Source organism: Sesamum indicum, linkage group LG1 (assembly GCF_000512975.1).
Source record: "Sesamum indicum cultivar Zhongzhi No. 13 linkage group LG1, S_indicum_v1.0, whole genome shotgun sequence".
NCBI classification, from domain to species: Eukaryota; Viridiplantae; Streptophyta; class Magnoliopsida; order Lamiales; family Pedaliaceae; genus Sesamum; species Sesamum indicum.
In genome coordinates this window covers 8,306,692-8,321,938 of record NC_026145.1, presented here as the reverse complement: position 1 = coordinate 8,321,938, position 15,247 = coordinate 8,306,692, and the positions used below count along the sequence as shown (strand labels likewise).

General features: G+C 35.1%; 2 protein-coding genes across 5 annotated transcripts; both read left to right on the top strand.

Moving 5' to 3' along the window:
- LOC105158548 (pentatricopeptide repeat-containing protein At1g52640, mitochondrial) lies at nucleotides 3,946-8,202 on the top strand. 2 transcript variants are annotated; one of them, XM_011075341.2, is made up of 4 exons: nucleotides 3,946-6,869; nucleotides 6,968-7,133; nucleotides 7,257-7,424; nucleotides 7,879-8,202. In XM_011075341.2, the coding sequence occupies exon 1, from the start codon at nucleotides 4,101-4,103 to the stop codon at nucleotides 5,688-5,690; it is 1,590 nt and encodes a 529-aa protein (XP_011073643.1). In that variant the 5' UTR covers nucleotides 3,946-4,100; the 3' UTR covers nucleotides 5,691-6,869; nucleotides 6,968-7,133; nucleotides 7,257-7,424; nucleotides 7,879-8,202. The 2 variants fall into 2 exon arrangements, with proteins under 2 accessions (XP_011073643.1, XP_011073636.1); XM_011075334.2 differs by having other exon boundaries at nucleotides 3,946-7,133.
- LOC105158540 lies at nucleotides 9,076-13,417 on the top strand. 3 transcript variants are annotated; one of them, XM_020696724.1, is made up of 5 exons: nucleotides 9,076-9,375; nucleotides 9,471-10,536; nucleotides 11,062-11,130; nucleotides 11,954-12,731; nucleotides 12,844-13,417. In XM_020696724.1, exons 2-5 carry the CDS (start codon nucleotides 9,537-9,539, stop codon nucleotides 13,028-13,030), a joined length of 2,034 nt encoding a protein of 677 aa, XP_020552383.1. In that variant the 5' UTR covers nucleotides 9,076-9,375; nucleotides 9,471-9,536; the 3' UTR covers nucleotides 13,031-13,417. The 3 variants fall into 3 exon arrangements, with proteins under 3 accessions (XP_020552383.1, XP_011073624.1, XP_011073625.1); XM_011075322.2 differs by having other exon boundaries at nucleotides 9,077-9,375; nucleotides 11,062-11,214; nucleotides 12,844-13,415; XM_011075323.2 differs by having other exon boundaries at nucleotides 9,078-9,375; nucleotides 9,471-10,533; nucleotides 11,062-11,214; nucleotides 12,844-13,414.

Genomic DNA, 15,247 nt, shown 5'->3' with positions numbered 1-15,247 from the left:
TGTTTTATGGAAGGCGCTCATTTCCATGTGTTCCTCTATAAAAGACACCTATGTACTTGGGAATTTAGCCTCATTTTTAGCTTTTCCAATATTAATCCAGACTTGTTAATTGCACTTTCTTTAAATGCTTTTTTTAGGGCAAAAATTGTAATGCATGGATACAACAACACGGACATGGTACAATACGGATATAGTGACAATAAAAATTTAAAAAAAATATAACATGGCACGGCACTACATTGATGGCATATATAATATATCTTATATTGTTTGTATTTATAATCTTTTATAAAATTAAAATATGCAATGTAAAAAGTATCAAGATAAAACACAAAATAAGTATGTCTTACATCTAAATTCTTAACCAAACAATTGCATAAAAACTATACATAATAATTTTATTTTAGAAAGTGTGCAATGAAATTTTTTTAATAATCTAAATTTGTTAAGTCGTTATGACTATCTCTTGAATTTTTAGTAATTTTATCTTAAAAGTTTTAGTCGAGACGAGTGAATTAATTTTTTTTTAATGAAGCCCAAAATTTTTTCCTTTTCTTTTTTTTCTTTAAGACATTTCAATTTTTTTTGAAATAACTCTATCTAAACTAGGCTTCTTAAGGGCATTTTGGGCTCTTTCTCGAATTGAGCCTTCTGAGGGCACAATGTACTTTGCATTCTTTTACTTTTTTTGGACAGTTCAAATTTTTTTGGGCCAACTCATGTTTATGACCATCAAATAGTTTTTTTCACCATTATTTTAATCATTCTACTTCTCTTTTAATACTTGGTTATTTGTTATTATGGGTATTTTTTACTATATTTATTTTAAGATTTTTTAAAAAATAATTATTAAATAACTTATATAATAGTCAAGTAAATCAACTGAAGGTGTAAATTTAAAAAATAGTAATTTTGTTCTACTTAATATAATAAAGATATAGCATATAAGTATTTGTATTTATATCGTCAAAAGTATTATTTATTTGCATTTAATCAAAATATTAAAATATGATTGCAAAAATTTAAATTTAGATTCAAAAGTTCAAATTTTATATTACAAAATTTCAAAATTAAAATTAAAATTATTATTTTTCGAGATTGCAATATTTTTTTTTCTATTTTATTTTTAATATACTTAATTATTAAATAATAAGTTATTTTTTAAGTATATATCAATAAAGTTAGTGAAAATAAAAAGGAAATATTATTACTAGATATGGTAGTCATATATAAAACCTGAAAGTGAAATACTTCAAATAAAGAGAAAATCTATCGAGTTAAAATTTATACAATTTTTTCTTCCATATAGTTATAATTTTCATTATAGTATCTAAGACCAAAATGCTTATTATATAAAAAAATATAATAAGAAAATAAAGCAAATAATTAATTAGGTATTAAAGTGATATAAATTACAAAATTAGAATACCAATTATATATATAATTATTTAGGTGCCAAAATAACATTATCAGGAAAACAACAATAACAATGTTGAACCAATGAAAGAATTTGTGGTGTTGGATGAAGACTGGTACAGTGAGGTTGAGAGGGATTCTGATCTTGAGTCCTTGCATAGTGAGGATGATGACATTCATAATCATCCATACTATAATGATCAAGCTGAGATGAGGGATTTGAATTTGGTTACCCACTTCAAGTTTGCATCATGTCAGGTGTTTAGAGAGGGTATTAAGAGATCGGTGCGTCGGAAATCAATATGACTTTTACTTGATAAAGAATGAAAGCTCTCGAATTACTGCAAATGTAAGAAAGAAAGCTGCAATTAGAGAATTCATGCTTCACCTATTATGAATACCAAACTTACCAAATAAAATCAATCAAATGGATGCATTCTTGCGCTAGAACATATGATAATAGCCTTGCTAAGGCTAAGTATTTGGCTATGAGAATGGAAGATGCTATTGGAGAAAATCCAAACGTCCCTGTTGGTCAATTGAACAATACAATAATGAGAAAGTGCAGAGTCGATGTAAGTAGGTGGAAGGTGCAGAGGGTTAGTAGACAGGCTCTAGATACAATTAGAGGCAGAGATGCTATTCCATATGAGCTGTTATTGGACTAACTGTTATGGCTAAGAATCCAGGGAGCAAGATCATCCTAAGGAAGCAAGAGGATCCAGATCCTCCTCTGTTTGATAGGTCGCGTTACAGTCCGTCTGCAATGAAGCTCGGGGTTTTAGGGGGTTGCAGGCCCATCATAGGGCTTGATGGATACTTTTTGAAGACAGTTTATCAGGGTCAGTTGCCGATTGCAGTTGGGAGAGGTGGTAATGATGACATGATGTCGATTGCCATTGTTGTTGTTTAAGTGGAAAATAGGGAGAGTTGGAGTTGGTTCATTGATGAATTACTTGACAACATTGGAGGTTTGGGGACAGATAAGTGGTTTCATTTCTGATAGACAAAAAGGGCTAGTTCATGCTTTGAGAGAATTAGCACCAGGATCTGAACACGGGTTTTGCGTTAGACACTTGTACGAGAACTTCAAGACAAAGTTTAAAGGCGCAGAGCTAAATGGGTATTTGTGGTAGGCAACCACTATAGCAAACAAGCAAGAATTCAGGGCACACATGAAGAAGATTGTTGAACTTGATCCTAAGAAGAGTCAAGACTATGAGACAACAACTGAATGGCTCAGTAAGATACCACCAGAGCATTGGTCAAGGGCTTTCTTTTTTGTGAAGTCCAAATGAGACATCCTAGTAAACAATTTGTATGAGTCCTTCAATAATTTTATTTTGGATGTCAGTGATAAGCCAATAATTACCATGTTATAGTGTATTAGGACAAAATTAATGACAAGGTTGCAATGCAAAAGGGTTGGAAATTTGGAATGGAGATGTATACAGGTGTGTGTCCAAATGTGTTTAAGAAGGTAAACAAGCAAGGAAAACTTGCTAGACATTGTTTCAGCACGTGGCGTGGGGCTCCAAAGTTTGAAATCGATTACTTTCTACACAAGTACGTATTTGATCTTGACAAAAAGACTTGCACATGTGGCATGTTCCAATTGACTGGCTATCCATGTCGTCGTGCTTATTCAGCAATAGCAGACATGAGGCATGAGTTTGAAGATTATGTGGATGCTTGTTACCACCACATCGGAAGTCAAAATTGTTTAAGGTAATACATTGGATTTTATATGAAATGTATCCATGTCTTACTTATATATTTTTTTTTATATGAATTGTATCATGCCTGATTTATTTTTTCTTGTTTATCCTCGGTCTACAAGTGTAGAAACAATCAGCAATACTGGTGGTCTCTCATGCACTCAAGAATCAGTTCAAGGCACTCAACAATCTTCAAAGGTGAACATTATTTATTTTATTACAACTAATAGTTTAGCATTTCGATACTTTATTAAATCTTGTATATAGAGACAAAACAATCAACAATAGGAGGTAAAGGCAAGAATCAGCCTGTAATAGAGGTTCCAAATGCATCGTTTCAGGTTTGTATATTTCCAAACAACCTACAAATTCAATTTTTTGAATATTCGCAATACATTATGATTTTTATCTTATCAACATTATTTCAATCCATACATCGTTTCCAAGGAATAATGTATCGTTGGAGAAACCATCACAAGCCAACACTGAAGGTTCTATTAGGCAGAGAAATCCTACAATTGAGCAAGTTCTCCAAATATCAAAGCTAAGAAACGAGTAATGGTTGAGACTTGTACACCTGTTCACACAACATGTATGTTGAGGTTTTGGGATGATACTTGGGAGATTGATGTATTTTGACTTGTCCACAATTTGGGATGTATTTTCTAGCAAAGGGAGAAAACATTTGATAGACTCAAAATGAGGAAAGAATAAGACTTTAGGCTCTTTTATGCTGAAGAAAGGGGCAATTCTATTATTTAATAGACGAAATGAGGTAGCGCTTGAATGCCACTTTTATTCGTAGGGGGTTTTTACTACATTTTTAATATCATAGAGATTTTTTTTGCTATTTTTCTTATCACAGTGATTTTTTAACCCACACAAGGTATAACAACATGAGCCTATTAGTTCATACAACTTCTCTTTTCTTCTACCTCTGCCTGTTGATCTTTAACTACTCCGTTAATGGCGATAAGATCATTCCTTCGTCCTCTCTTCTCTCATCCCCACAATCCCACAAAAATTCCCAAGTCTTTCAATGTTAAGCACTTCTCATCTCATTCAATTCCCATTCATTCCCAGCAAATAATCTCAAACCTACCGTCTGACCACCTCGTTAATGAGCTCTCACGCCTTCTCAGCGACTACAGGAACCCCCAACACGACATTGAATCAGCACTCTCTCCATTTGCTTCAAGACTCTCCACGAACTTAGTTGAACAAGTCTTGAAAAGGTGCAGAAATCTTGGATTTTCTGCTCACAGATTCTTTATTTGGGCTCAGAAAATTCCGGGCTTTCGACACAGCAAAGAGAGTTACCACATTCTTGTGGATATCTTGGGGAGCAGCAGACAGTTCCCGTTTTTGTGGGATTTTCTGGTAGAGATGAGCAAGACTGAATCTTGTGAAATTAGCCGACAAATTTTCTGGATTGTTTTCAGGGCTTACGGTAGAGCTAATTTGCCTGGTGATGCCATAAGGGCTTTTAATAGGATGGTGGATTTTGGGATTAGGCCTTGCGTAGATGATCTTGATCAGCTTTTGTATGCGTTGTGTAAAAGGAAGCATGTGAGGCATGCTCAGGAATTCTTTGACCGAGTTAAGGGTAGTGACTTGAGTCCAACTGTGAAAACTTACAGCATTTTGATGAGGGGTTGGGGTGACATTGGTGAGTCTGGTGGTGCACAGAAACTTTTCGATGAAGTGCTCGAAAGAGGGTGCATGGTGGATTTGCTTGCTTGGAATAGTGTTCTTGACGCTTTATGTAAAGGTGGGAAGGTGGATGAAGCATATGAATTGTTACGAGGGATGAGGCACAAGGGGCTCGAGCCTGATGCTTACTCGTTTTCAATATTCATTCATGCCTCTTGTGATGCGAATGATCTTCATTCAGCTTTTAGGGTCCTAGATTCAATGAAAAGGTACAACCTAGTGCCTAATGTGTTTACCTATAATTGTATTATCAAGAAACTTTGCAAGAATGATAAGGTTGATGAGGCGTATGAGCTTCTGGATGAGATGATCGAGAGAGGGGCTAAACCGGACACATGGAGTTACAATAGTATTTTAGCTTACCATTGTGATCATAATGAAGTCAATAAGGCTCTTAAGCTAATTTCTCGAATGGATAGAGATGCATGCCAACCAGATAAGCATACATATAATATGGTACTTAAAATGTTAATTAGAATAGGGAGGTTTGATAGAGTTGAGAAAGTTTGGTATTTGATGGAAGAGAGAGGATTTTATCCTGCAGTCTCAACATATGCTGTCATGATTCATGGACTTTGTAAGAAGAGAGGGAAACATGAAGAAGCTTATAAATATTTTGAAATGATGATTGACGATGGGATACCGCCTTATACTACAACCTGTGAATTGTTGAGGAACAAACTCATTGGACTAGGGTTTGCAGAGCAAGCAGAGATACTTGCAGATAAGATGGAAAGAAGCACTTCTCAATCAATTCAAGAGGCAGCAAACTTGATGAGAAGTAATAGGGCACTTGTAGGAACGAGAACTGAAGAAGTATTTTCTGATGAAAGTGATGAATAAGTAATCTTTTGAACATAATCTGGTATAGTTATATTCATACTTGAGATGGTATTTTGCCTTCCATTTGCTGCCCCATCCGTGGAAGTGTGGTTAAAGTCATTTTGCATATCCTGCTCAATCCCATACGTTTAACCTCAATTGCGATGGCAGCAGGTTGTTAATTCGAACATATGATGGAGTACTTCCATATGGAGCAGTATTGCTTATATATGGCAAGAGTGGTGAATTTATTCTTAGGAAAAGGTCTAAAGCTTCTCTTTATGGCAAAAGTCTCAGAGTCATCAAATGAGGTCCTTTATCCTGCAGAACATCTTCAATCAGAAAGACAACTAATCGAACCATTCAGCTTCATGGTAGTTCTCAAATCCCAATTGATTCCAAGACTTCAGTTAATCTGCAGGAAGATGGAACCTGGAGTTATCACAATTATGCAAGTTTTTTGTACATACAACTCCAGTTGGTCTCTTGTTGTTGGTCCCCTTGTACTGGCTGAATGGTGATGATGCATAGAAGTTTAATGAAGACATAATGAATCTTGTAATTTACTCTCTTTTTTGGGTTGGTGGCTTATTCCAAGTTTAGGAAGTAAGACCACCGTTGTGAGGGTGTTCTTGGGGAAGCTTATATGTTATAACCCTTCTGCCTTGGAAGATCACAGGGTTCATTGGACATAAATAAATGACTGAAGTTTGGCATCTATTAGCTGTTGAGCTGCATAGGGGCTCACTGATTGAGTGCTCTTTCCTTGAAGATGAACTCCTCTAAGTGATCTCCAGAAATTTTTTAGTTGAGGTGAATTCGAAGAAGTTGTTCGAATTGTGTAATCGTCAATTATTTACACCGTAACCGACCTAAAGCAATTTGATTATACATCAACTCTTGACGATCATAAGTGGAAAGTTCATATTCTTCAGTCATTGATAAACTTTGGGATGTAAAGATATACCCGCAGAGGTCTTTCTGTTATAGAGGGCAGAGCTCTTCTTGAGGTAGTTTGCTGAGTTGGAGAGATCCTTGGCAGAAACTGAACTAGCCAGAGCTTGTTTTGAGCTCGCGATTGATCAACCTGCACTAGACATGCCAGAGCTGTTACAGAAGGCATTCAGGTCATTGTGTTGCCCTAATGTAAAAGCTGTCTCTGGTCTCTCACTCTCATGCTTGTTCACGCTCTGCTATTTTGTAAGAACTAAGCTGGTCTCTTTTGAAATATAGCAATGTAGCTCTACTGTAAATTTGATGGATAGAATGAATGTGTATTGTTCTTCTATCTATTACAGCAAATTTTGTTTGAAATATCTGAAGCTGAATATGAATACTAGAGCACTTTATGAGAGGCTTTTGAACTGCACGAAACATCTGAAGCTGTGGACTAGTTATGCCAAGTCAGACAGTTTGCGAAAAGTGATTATGAACAAAAGAGAAAATGCCTTCAGCGGGACAGAGGTAACAAATGAATTTCTCCATATGTGTCATTTTCTTTGTTGTAGTCCTTGTACCAATTGTTCTTATACTTAAGTTTATTTCATGGTAGTGAACTAAACCTCACAGTTTTTATTTGTTCATCAGCTGTAATTGAAAGAGCCTTAGCTAGTTCAGAACTTCTGCCCATGTACTGAAAGAGGAAAGGGCAATACAAAAACTCAAAGTGCTTGGTGATGTTACTCTGGTTCGTGCTAAGCTGCCAAAGAAACTCAAAATTAGAAGGCAAATTGAAACTGAGGATGGTCCAGACGGGTATGCATTTGACCTCATCTTCTTCTTTTTTGTTTTCTAAATCACAGTTTGGGTTTTCTCCATGAAAGAAATAAATTATTCTTATGACCCAAGACAAATGAATATGAATGGCCTCGTTTCTTTTTTTGGGGTGTGTGTGTTCTGTGGGCTTATGTAGACTTTGAATTTATGGATTCCATACTTGGAGAAATCCTTCTTGGTTGATTTGCATTGATCCCTCCGCAACATTTCAAATGTGAACTTAGTTTCCCGTCACTTGTTGGGAAGGGACAATAAACATTTTGGTAGAGCTGCTTTCATGTGTTTACCTTAAGATGCATGTTGTTTTCCTCCCCTATTACAGCATATAAGCTATATGCATCAGAACTGGGGTCATATAATTCTATCAATTCAAGCTCATTGAAGCTAATAAACTGTTGGTGGCAGCCAATTCTGATATTGAAATAACCTGCAGATACGAGCAGTATATCCAACCATCTTTTCCTACAAGAAACGCATTCAACAAATATGAAGATTTTGGAAGCAACATATCTGTACCCTTCTGGTCTTGTATGTCCGTATCCGACTTGCCTGCTGTATACAGGAATCTAAAGTCTGAATTGCTCTGTCAGTTTCTGGGTAATTTATTACTATGTTGCTATCGTGGTAAACAGCCACAGCTCAGCTTAGGTTCGGTTTGATATGCGATGTTCAAACAAAATCGAACTTGGAACATCAGTTTCCCTCAAACTCATGTATCAGACATTTATATATGCTATCTTCATGTTATCATTTGTTATTTCAACTGCTGACAACTTGAGCTTCCTCAATTCGTAGCTTAGTGTTTGAGGGAAACATACTTCAACTTTTGCCTCATTTTAGCTTTTTCAAAGTTTATTAGAGTCCAAAATTGTTAGTGAGACACTCTCTTACTGGTTTCTACAGCTAAAGGCAGCAATATTTACTTTAGTGCAAGTAACAGAATCCCGGAAGATTTAAATAGATTGGACAAGACTCAATCAAAAGGCCATAAATTCTTCAATATATGTCTAAATTTTGAGATTCCTTTTCTGTCATTTAGCTATCCACTGACACCGGATGCACCCTAACTATTCTTCAAATTCTTCTCTATGAAAGGCCTATAAATAGAGGTTCCAACTAGTTATTGGGTAACATCCACCTCGCACTTGAACTCTTACTCAATACTCTCTCGGCTTTTAGCTACACTTAGCTTACTTTTTACACTCTACACGAATTATACCACTTTTATCATCATATTTCATCATTTCGAGTTTTTCTTTTTCCATTTTATTTAGTAAGTCGTCACTCATTTAAGTATCGGAGTGTTGACCTCTATATTGCAGGTTAGTTTCCTATTAATTTTTAAATCTTTTTAAGGTCATTCGACCCTTATGTTGCGGCTAAAATCTAGTACGCATTAAATATAATTATTTTCGATTTTATGAATTTATATTCACTTTCAAATTTCAAAATCAAACAATTCTAAATCAGCTTAATTGGGCAAATTCAACCAAATATACAGAGGAATTGTTTCTATAGAATATTTTTTTAAAAAAAAAAATTATGTAGAAAGAAATATACCAAACGAAATGAAGCATAGTTTTTAATTTAAGAACAAAGAAAAATATTCCAAGAAAATGGTATGAGAGTGACAATTATTGTTTTGGGCCCACCCACATATTGCCCATCCCTGTTCTTGCGACTCTGCAACTTCGAGTGTGATAGACAGTGCGAGACTGTGAGTATTAGTTGCCCATTTGCCCTGATCACTACTCTCCCTCCCCACCTTCTTCATCCGTCTCTTCTCTTCCCCCATACACAGTCTCAACCTCTACAAGTCTACTTCTCAGTCGCTCGCCAAAAGACGGTCATTTTCTCGTGCTAAGGGTTGGTACCCACCTGAGGAAGGCTTTTCTGCAAGTGCCAAAAGTTACCATTGCATAACCAGAAGGTAATTTTGTGGGCATTTTTGGGTTTTGTTGAAGAATTAGCCGGAAAAGTTATGTTTTTGTTGAGTTCTAACCCTTGAACCTCTGTTGCATGTAGGATTAGCAAATCAGTGGGAAACACTCTTGAAGACGCATTGTTGATGCTGCTGAAGTTTCAGTGAAAATGAGTTCACCAGACTGTGAGAAATTGATTTCCACGATGGATCGGAGCTTACCTATTGCGGAACTGATCAAACTCATTGAGCATTCTTTTCATGGGTGCGAGTTTAATGAGATTGAGAATATATTGATAGATTGGGAGGAAAATATGAAAGTTGAGATGGAGAACCTTGTAAGAGATCGTGATTCGATCAAAGAAGAGGTTCGCCTCTTAGAAAGAACCCAGGACTTGGCGGTGCTACAAAAGATGAAACTGGAGGAGAAGTTGCAAAGGAGTCGGATGAAATGTGAGGAGTTGAATGAGACAATTACGAGGTTGATGGAGCAGCAAAGGGTGTATATTGATAGAGGAAATCGAGCCGCCGAGCGGTGTGAGAAGATTAACGAGGAGAATATCAAGATTTCAAAGGAGAAGAATAAGTTAATTTTGGACTTAAATGAGAAAATTAACGAGTTGAAGAATAAAAACTTGGAAAGTGAGAGGTTGGTGGCAATGTGTGAGCATAAGATTAAATTTTTTGATGCAAGACTTGTAAAATTGGCTCAGGAAATTGAGTGTTTTAGGACGGAGAAATTGACTGCCGATCAGACTATGAAGGACTTGAGGCAAAGGCTTTTGGAGGCTGATCAGGTCGCTGAGGACTTGAAGCGACAAAATATTGAGCTCACTCAGACAGTGGATGACTTGAGGCTCAAAAAATTGGAGTCTGAAAGCAGACTCGAGAATTTGACCCCAAGAATAAAGAAGGTGGAGGAGGCACTAGCTCATATGTTGAGTGTGAAAGTTGAAGATCTTGTTACTTTTTTAGATGGCATTGAGGGGGTTGCTGCTAAAGATGAACGAGGAAATGGGGATTTTCCAAATTCTGAGGGGGTAAAGGATGATCTGGAAAATGACAGTTCACAAGATGAAGGGGATGATGATGCCGTAAACATGGGTGTCCGGGCGCGGTCCACTTGTAATTCTACTGGAAGTGGATGCATTGGATTGTCAAAGAGAGGTAGTCGTGAAAAGAAGTGGTTAATCATGCATATTATGTTATGTTTTTCAGATATTGATGGCATATTTGATATAAATTGTCCTTGATTTTCTTGGAAGTTAGTAGTTTATAATGTATTAATATTAGTACCATATACCGAGCTTTTGGCAGCTTAAAACTCTTTTATAGAAAAAAAAGAAAAGATTATTTATACTCAGTTCGATTTAGGTACTCTTTATTAGGATCACTTCCCATGGCTGTTTTATTCAACTTTTGTTTTTGTTTTAGTTTCTTTGTAATGTCCAAGGTTTGTCTATGCCTTTATTATCTAATCTGGGTACGAGATAGTTAACCTCAAATTTCGTGTTGTAAAATTTAAGTTTTGCTGTCTTTTTAAGTTGTTTGGATAATCAATGTTAGCTTCTGGAAATGCACCTCTCTTGGAAGATGTTCACGTTGTGTCTTATATGTATGGTATGTGACAAAGATGAGTGAGAGTTTCCACAAATTATTTAGCGGAAGAATGACATGTCAAATGCTTGCTTACAGGTTGCAGAAAACAGGTTCAATCTTGTCGGGTAAAAGAGGATGGCTCAAATACAGTTCAGACTTCTCCAGGTTCACAATATGGTTATAATTCTCCTCCAACAGAAAGTAGTGGTGACGACCACGAAAATGAACGCGAAGGGCTAAGGCGTTCAGGTTCACAATATCGCATTCACTTAAAAATAAAATAAAATACTTGTTTTCACCTTTGGTGGTAAAGTGAGCAACCTTAGAAGCAATCCTTCAAAATATTTAATTTTCATGTGTGAACAAAGGAGTGCATTTTGTTTGTTCTCAGTGCTGAATGTATATATAAAATGCTGGCAAGAGTCAGAATTTCCATCCCTACAAGTGGAGCGGTTTGATTGGGTTTTCTGGATTTCTCAATATTAGAGTTATTTTTTCATTTCTGTTTTCTGTTTAGAGATTTTTTTCTTTGATAGAGATATAGTGTATCACCAGCAAAGCACTGAAGCTACCTCTTTCTTTTGCTGTGAAGTCCCCAGCATGGTGATTTATACATGACCATCTACTGTTATCAGTGTCTTGCCTTTTGAAATAAAACGAACTAGTAACTCCTGTTTTTGGTTGCTTAATTATAGATCCTTTACCCTCTCACCCTTGTTTTCTGTTCCGTTTGCCTTGCATCTGAGTTTGTCTATTTTCTGAGCACCATTGATTATAGAACCTAAAGTTTAATGCAGTTGGCTGTCCTGGAATGAGATATTTTCCGTTCTTAAATGCAATTTGGTGCCTGGTACTTTTTTTTTTACCCAATTTGTGCCTGGTGCTTTTTTTTTTTTTTTTTCTTTTTCCTCTTTGACTCTGAGTTACTTGGTTCTGCCATGAAGCCTGAGACCTGAGATCTCACAAGTTATGCATGCACATGCTGCAGGTCCACATGCTGGTTTCATGTGCCCCAGTGTTGAAGCGCCTGTCAGAGGGGAGTTAGGGGGAACAGGGTCTCCTAGTAAAATGGCATGTTCATCTTCTGCTGCTGGGAATATCATTGTGCTATGTGACAGTGATGACGAGAACCCCCCCGATGAAACAGCCTGTACTCCAGATAGAGGTGCGAATGTGGGTGAAAATGAGATGACCTTTGATAAATTTGTTCGGACTCCATCTTCTAGCCAGAGAAATCAGCGGAACAGAACAGATTTCTCAGAGGATTCTCTCGTGAATTTGTCTAGAAAGAGGAAAAGAAGCATAGCCAGAAGTGACAAGGTTAATATACCCATTAATCAGAAGAAAAATCAAATTCTCGAACCAACTAATGATGGAATTGGACCGCTTGAAAATAACTTCCTGGTGAAGCCTACTCCGTCACCCATCAGTCATTCAGTGTCCAGAAGCCATGAAGAAAAATCTGGGTTAGTATGTGATTCTCAAACTCCCTTGCAGAAGTTTAATGCCTTAAAAGATGGGGATACTACAGATTCAGAAGATGAATCGTGCTCAGACTCCTGTATGGATGAACTTATTGCAACCCTTGAAAGTGAAAAGCTCAGTAGAAAATGGATGTTTAAAGCTGACATGCTGCAGGCCTTCCAGGATGATGTGGAATTGTGCATGAATGCCGTGTGTGCTCTTTACCGACAGCAATTTTTCACGGGAAAATCCACCCATGGTTCATCCAAGTATGGAGTATTCAGCCACATTGATTCGATAAGGTATGACGGTATCACTGAGCCATCCCCATTCTTCCTATTCCATCTCATGCTTTGTAAGTTTTACTTTCAGCCTCCACCTTTATGTACTCTACATATGTGAAATCTTTTCCAGTGGGCGTGTGTTGGCTGAGTACCTGATTGATGGTGATCCAGAGCTCAGGCTCAAAAAATCAGTCTCTGATGTTAAAGAAGGACGCCCAGACGTTCTCAGCAAATGTAGAAAGCTTGCTAATATTTACCATGAGAAGCTATTCGAGATATATTGCGACAGAAAGGATCCTTTCTTTGGCGAAACTTAACCATGACTTCATCTAGTTTTCTGTACATCTAAGGTACGTGTAACGTAGTTTGGCCTTGTTTCTGGATTCGCTCGACAGTCGCATTTAAGTGTATAGCTAAAGTTGTTTGGCCTTGTTTCTGGATTCGCTCGACAGTCGCATTCAGCAGTGTATAGCTAACAGGTAGCTATTAAGCGTTTGCTGCCTAAAGAGAGTTTTCTAGTATTGGGTGTTTTTGGTGTTCCCTTATTAGGTATTTGATCATGTGAATGACACTCTTATGCTCACTCCAGATTCAATGTAATGTTCACTGAAGTAGTCATTGAAGAAACAAAGAAGAGAAACATGTTTGAAGAGTGGTTGAAAGGGAATAGCCGAGAGAGAATCTTAATATAAATATAAATCAAATTTTTCCCCACATATCATCTAAAATTTATTAGAATAAATTACAACAACCTATCCTGAAGTTTGACGAGAAGGTATTCGTAATTATGCGGAACCTTATGGGAGGTCGTCGTAATTTACCCAATTTATTATTAAAAAGAAAAAACACATTTTCATGATTAGTTTTCTTATTTTTTAAGGTAAATTGCAATGTACTCTTTCAAGATTTGCCATAATTATAAATACCTTCTTATTGTTTGAAAAGTTATAAATACTTCAGAAAATTACAATTATCCTATCAAATACCCTCCTATAATGGGCTGTCACAAGTAGGTTTTTGTTAGGGTATTTATAATTTAATAGGGGTATTTATAATTTTCAAAACAACGATATGATATTTATAATAATGACAAATTTCAAGAAACTCATTGTAATTTACCCTATTTTTTATTTAAAATAATAATGTGAATTGGAAATATTAGTTTTTAAGCTCAATCATATTAAGGGTAAGTTACAGTTATTGGGGCTTTCAAGATTCGATATAATTATGAATAGACTCTCGTTATTTACAAAATTACAAATGACCTCTCAAATGAAAAATATTTATGTAGTTGTCAGACATTGAAATGAAGTTACTATTTTTACTTTTGTTAATTTTCTTTTTTAAAAAAATGAAATAATGTAAAAAGATTTGAGGTGGGTAAAATAAATCATCGATAGAGCGTATTTGTTCATAAAAAGTTTTTAGAAGATACATAAAATTACCAAAAGATGTTTTTGGACAGTTTGCCACAAAAATTGAATGAAAATTTAATAGATGCTAATAAAATGGGCTCTTTTTTGGACGGAATTTAAAATTAACGAATATTTATAATTTTTTAAACAATGATAAAATATTTATAATTATGTCAAAACCTCAAATTTTGTAATTTACCCTAATATTAAACGAATGTGTGCAACAATTGAATTTAAGTTTGGGGTTACTTACACTTAGACTCCATATGAGAATGCGAAATTAAGCATTTTTCAAAGAAGTTTTGAAATTACACTTACATGCCTCCAAAAATTCTTCTTTTACACTCCTTTGGTTAGGGTTTGGGCAAAAAATACTAAAGCTAACAAAAAAATTACATAATTTGTTATTTTTGCCCCTCATTTAATATTTTCATTTATATTTTTATACTTATGAAAAGATAAATGTTATATATATATATATGGAGTGGATTAACATCATTATAATTTTTTCCTTATAAGTATAAATTTATTACATAAGAATGTTAAATAAAGGGTAAAATTAAAAATCTATGTAATTTTTTTATTAACATCAGTATTTTTAATCTAAACCCTAATAAAACGGAATTAAGTGTAAATAGTAAATTTTCAGAGAGGATATAAGTATAATTTTAAAATTTTTTTTTTAAAAAAAATAACTTTATCTTTTCATAGGGATTTAAGTGTAATTAACCATTAAATTTAAGTAAAAATTGCAGCATAAAAGACGGGTAGGTGGGCGTATTTTTCAGCCATTCAATAAAAATCAATAATTTTGTTTTATCGACAAAATTTGAACTTTATAAAAATCTATAACGAAAAAGAGATTTGAGGTTTTGATTTTTCTTTTTTTATCTACCCATCCGCAATTTTTATGTGTATATATAATAAATAAAATAAATAACAAAAAAAAAGTAAGAAAAAAAAACAACTTAAATATATTATTGACACAAAAATAAAATTAAATAGTGGTATCAGAAATCGCGGCTTGTAACTCAAAAAAAATTTTCTTTTATTATTATACGTTTAGAGTTTAAATTCAAAAATTGAATCCAATAAATCGAAAATTCAAATTCAAATTCA

Excerpts from the sequence above, each read along its gene's own strand:
- LOC105158548 (XM_011075341.2), top strand. The coding sequence starts at position 4,101 with ATGGCGATAAGATCATTCCTTCGTCCTCTCTTCTCTCATCCCCACAAT.
- LOC105158540 (XM_011075322.2), top strand. The coding sequence starts at position 9,537 with ATGAGTTCACCAGACTGTGAGAAATTGATTTCCACGATGGATCGGAGC. Across the intron at positions 10,537-11,061 it reads TGGATTGTCAAAGAGAGGTA|GTTGCAGAAAACAGGTTCAA; the intron begins GTCGTGAAAAGA and ends GCTTGCTTACAG. Across the intron at positions 11,215-11,953 it reads CGAAGGGCTAAGGCGTTCAG|GTCCACATGCTGGTTTCATG; the intron begins GTTCACAATATC and ends CACATGCTGCAG.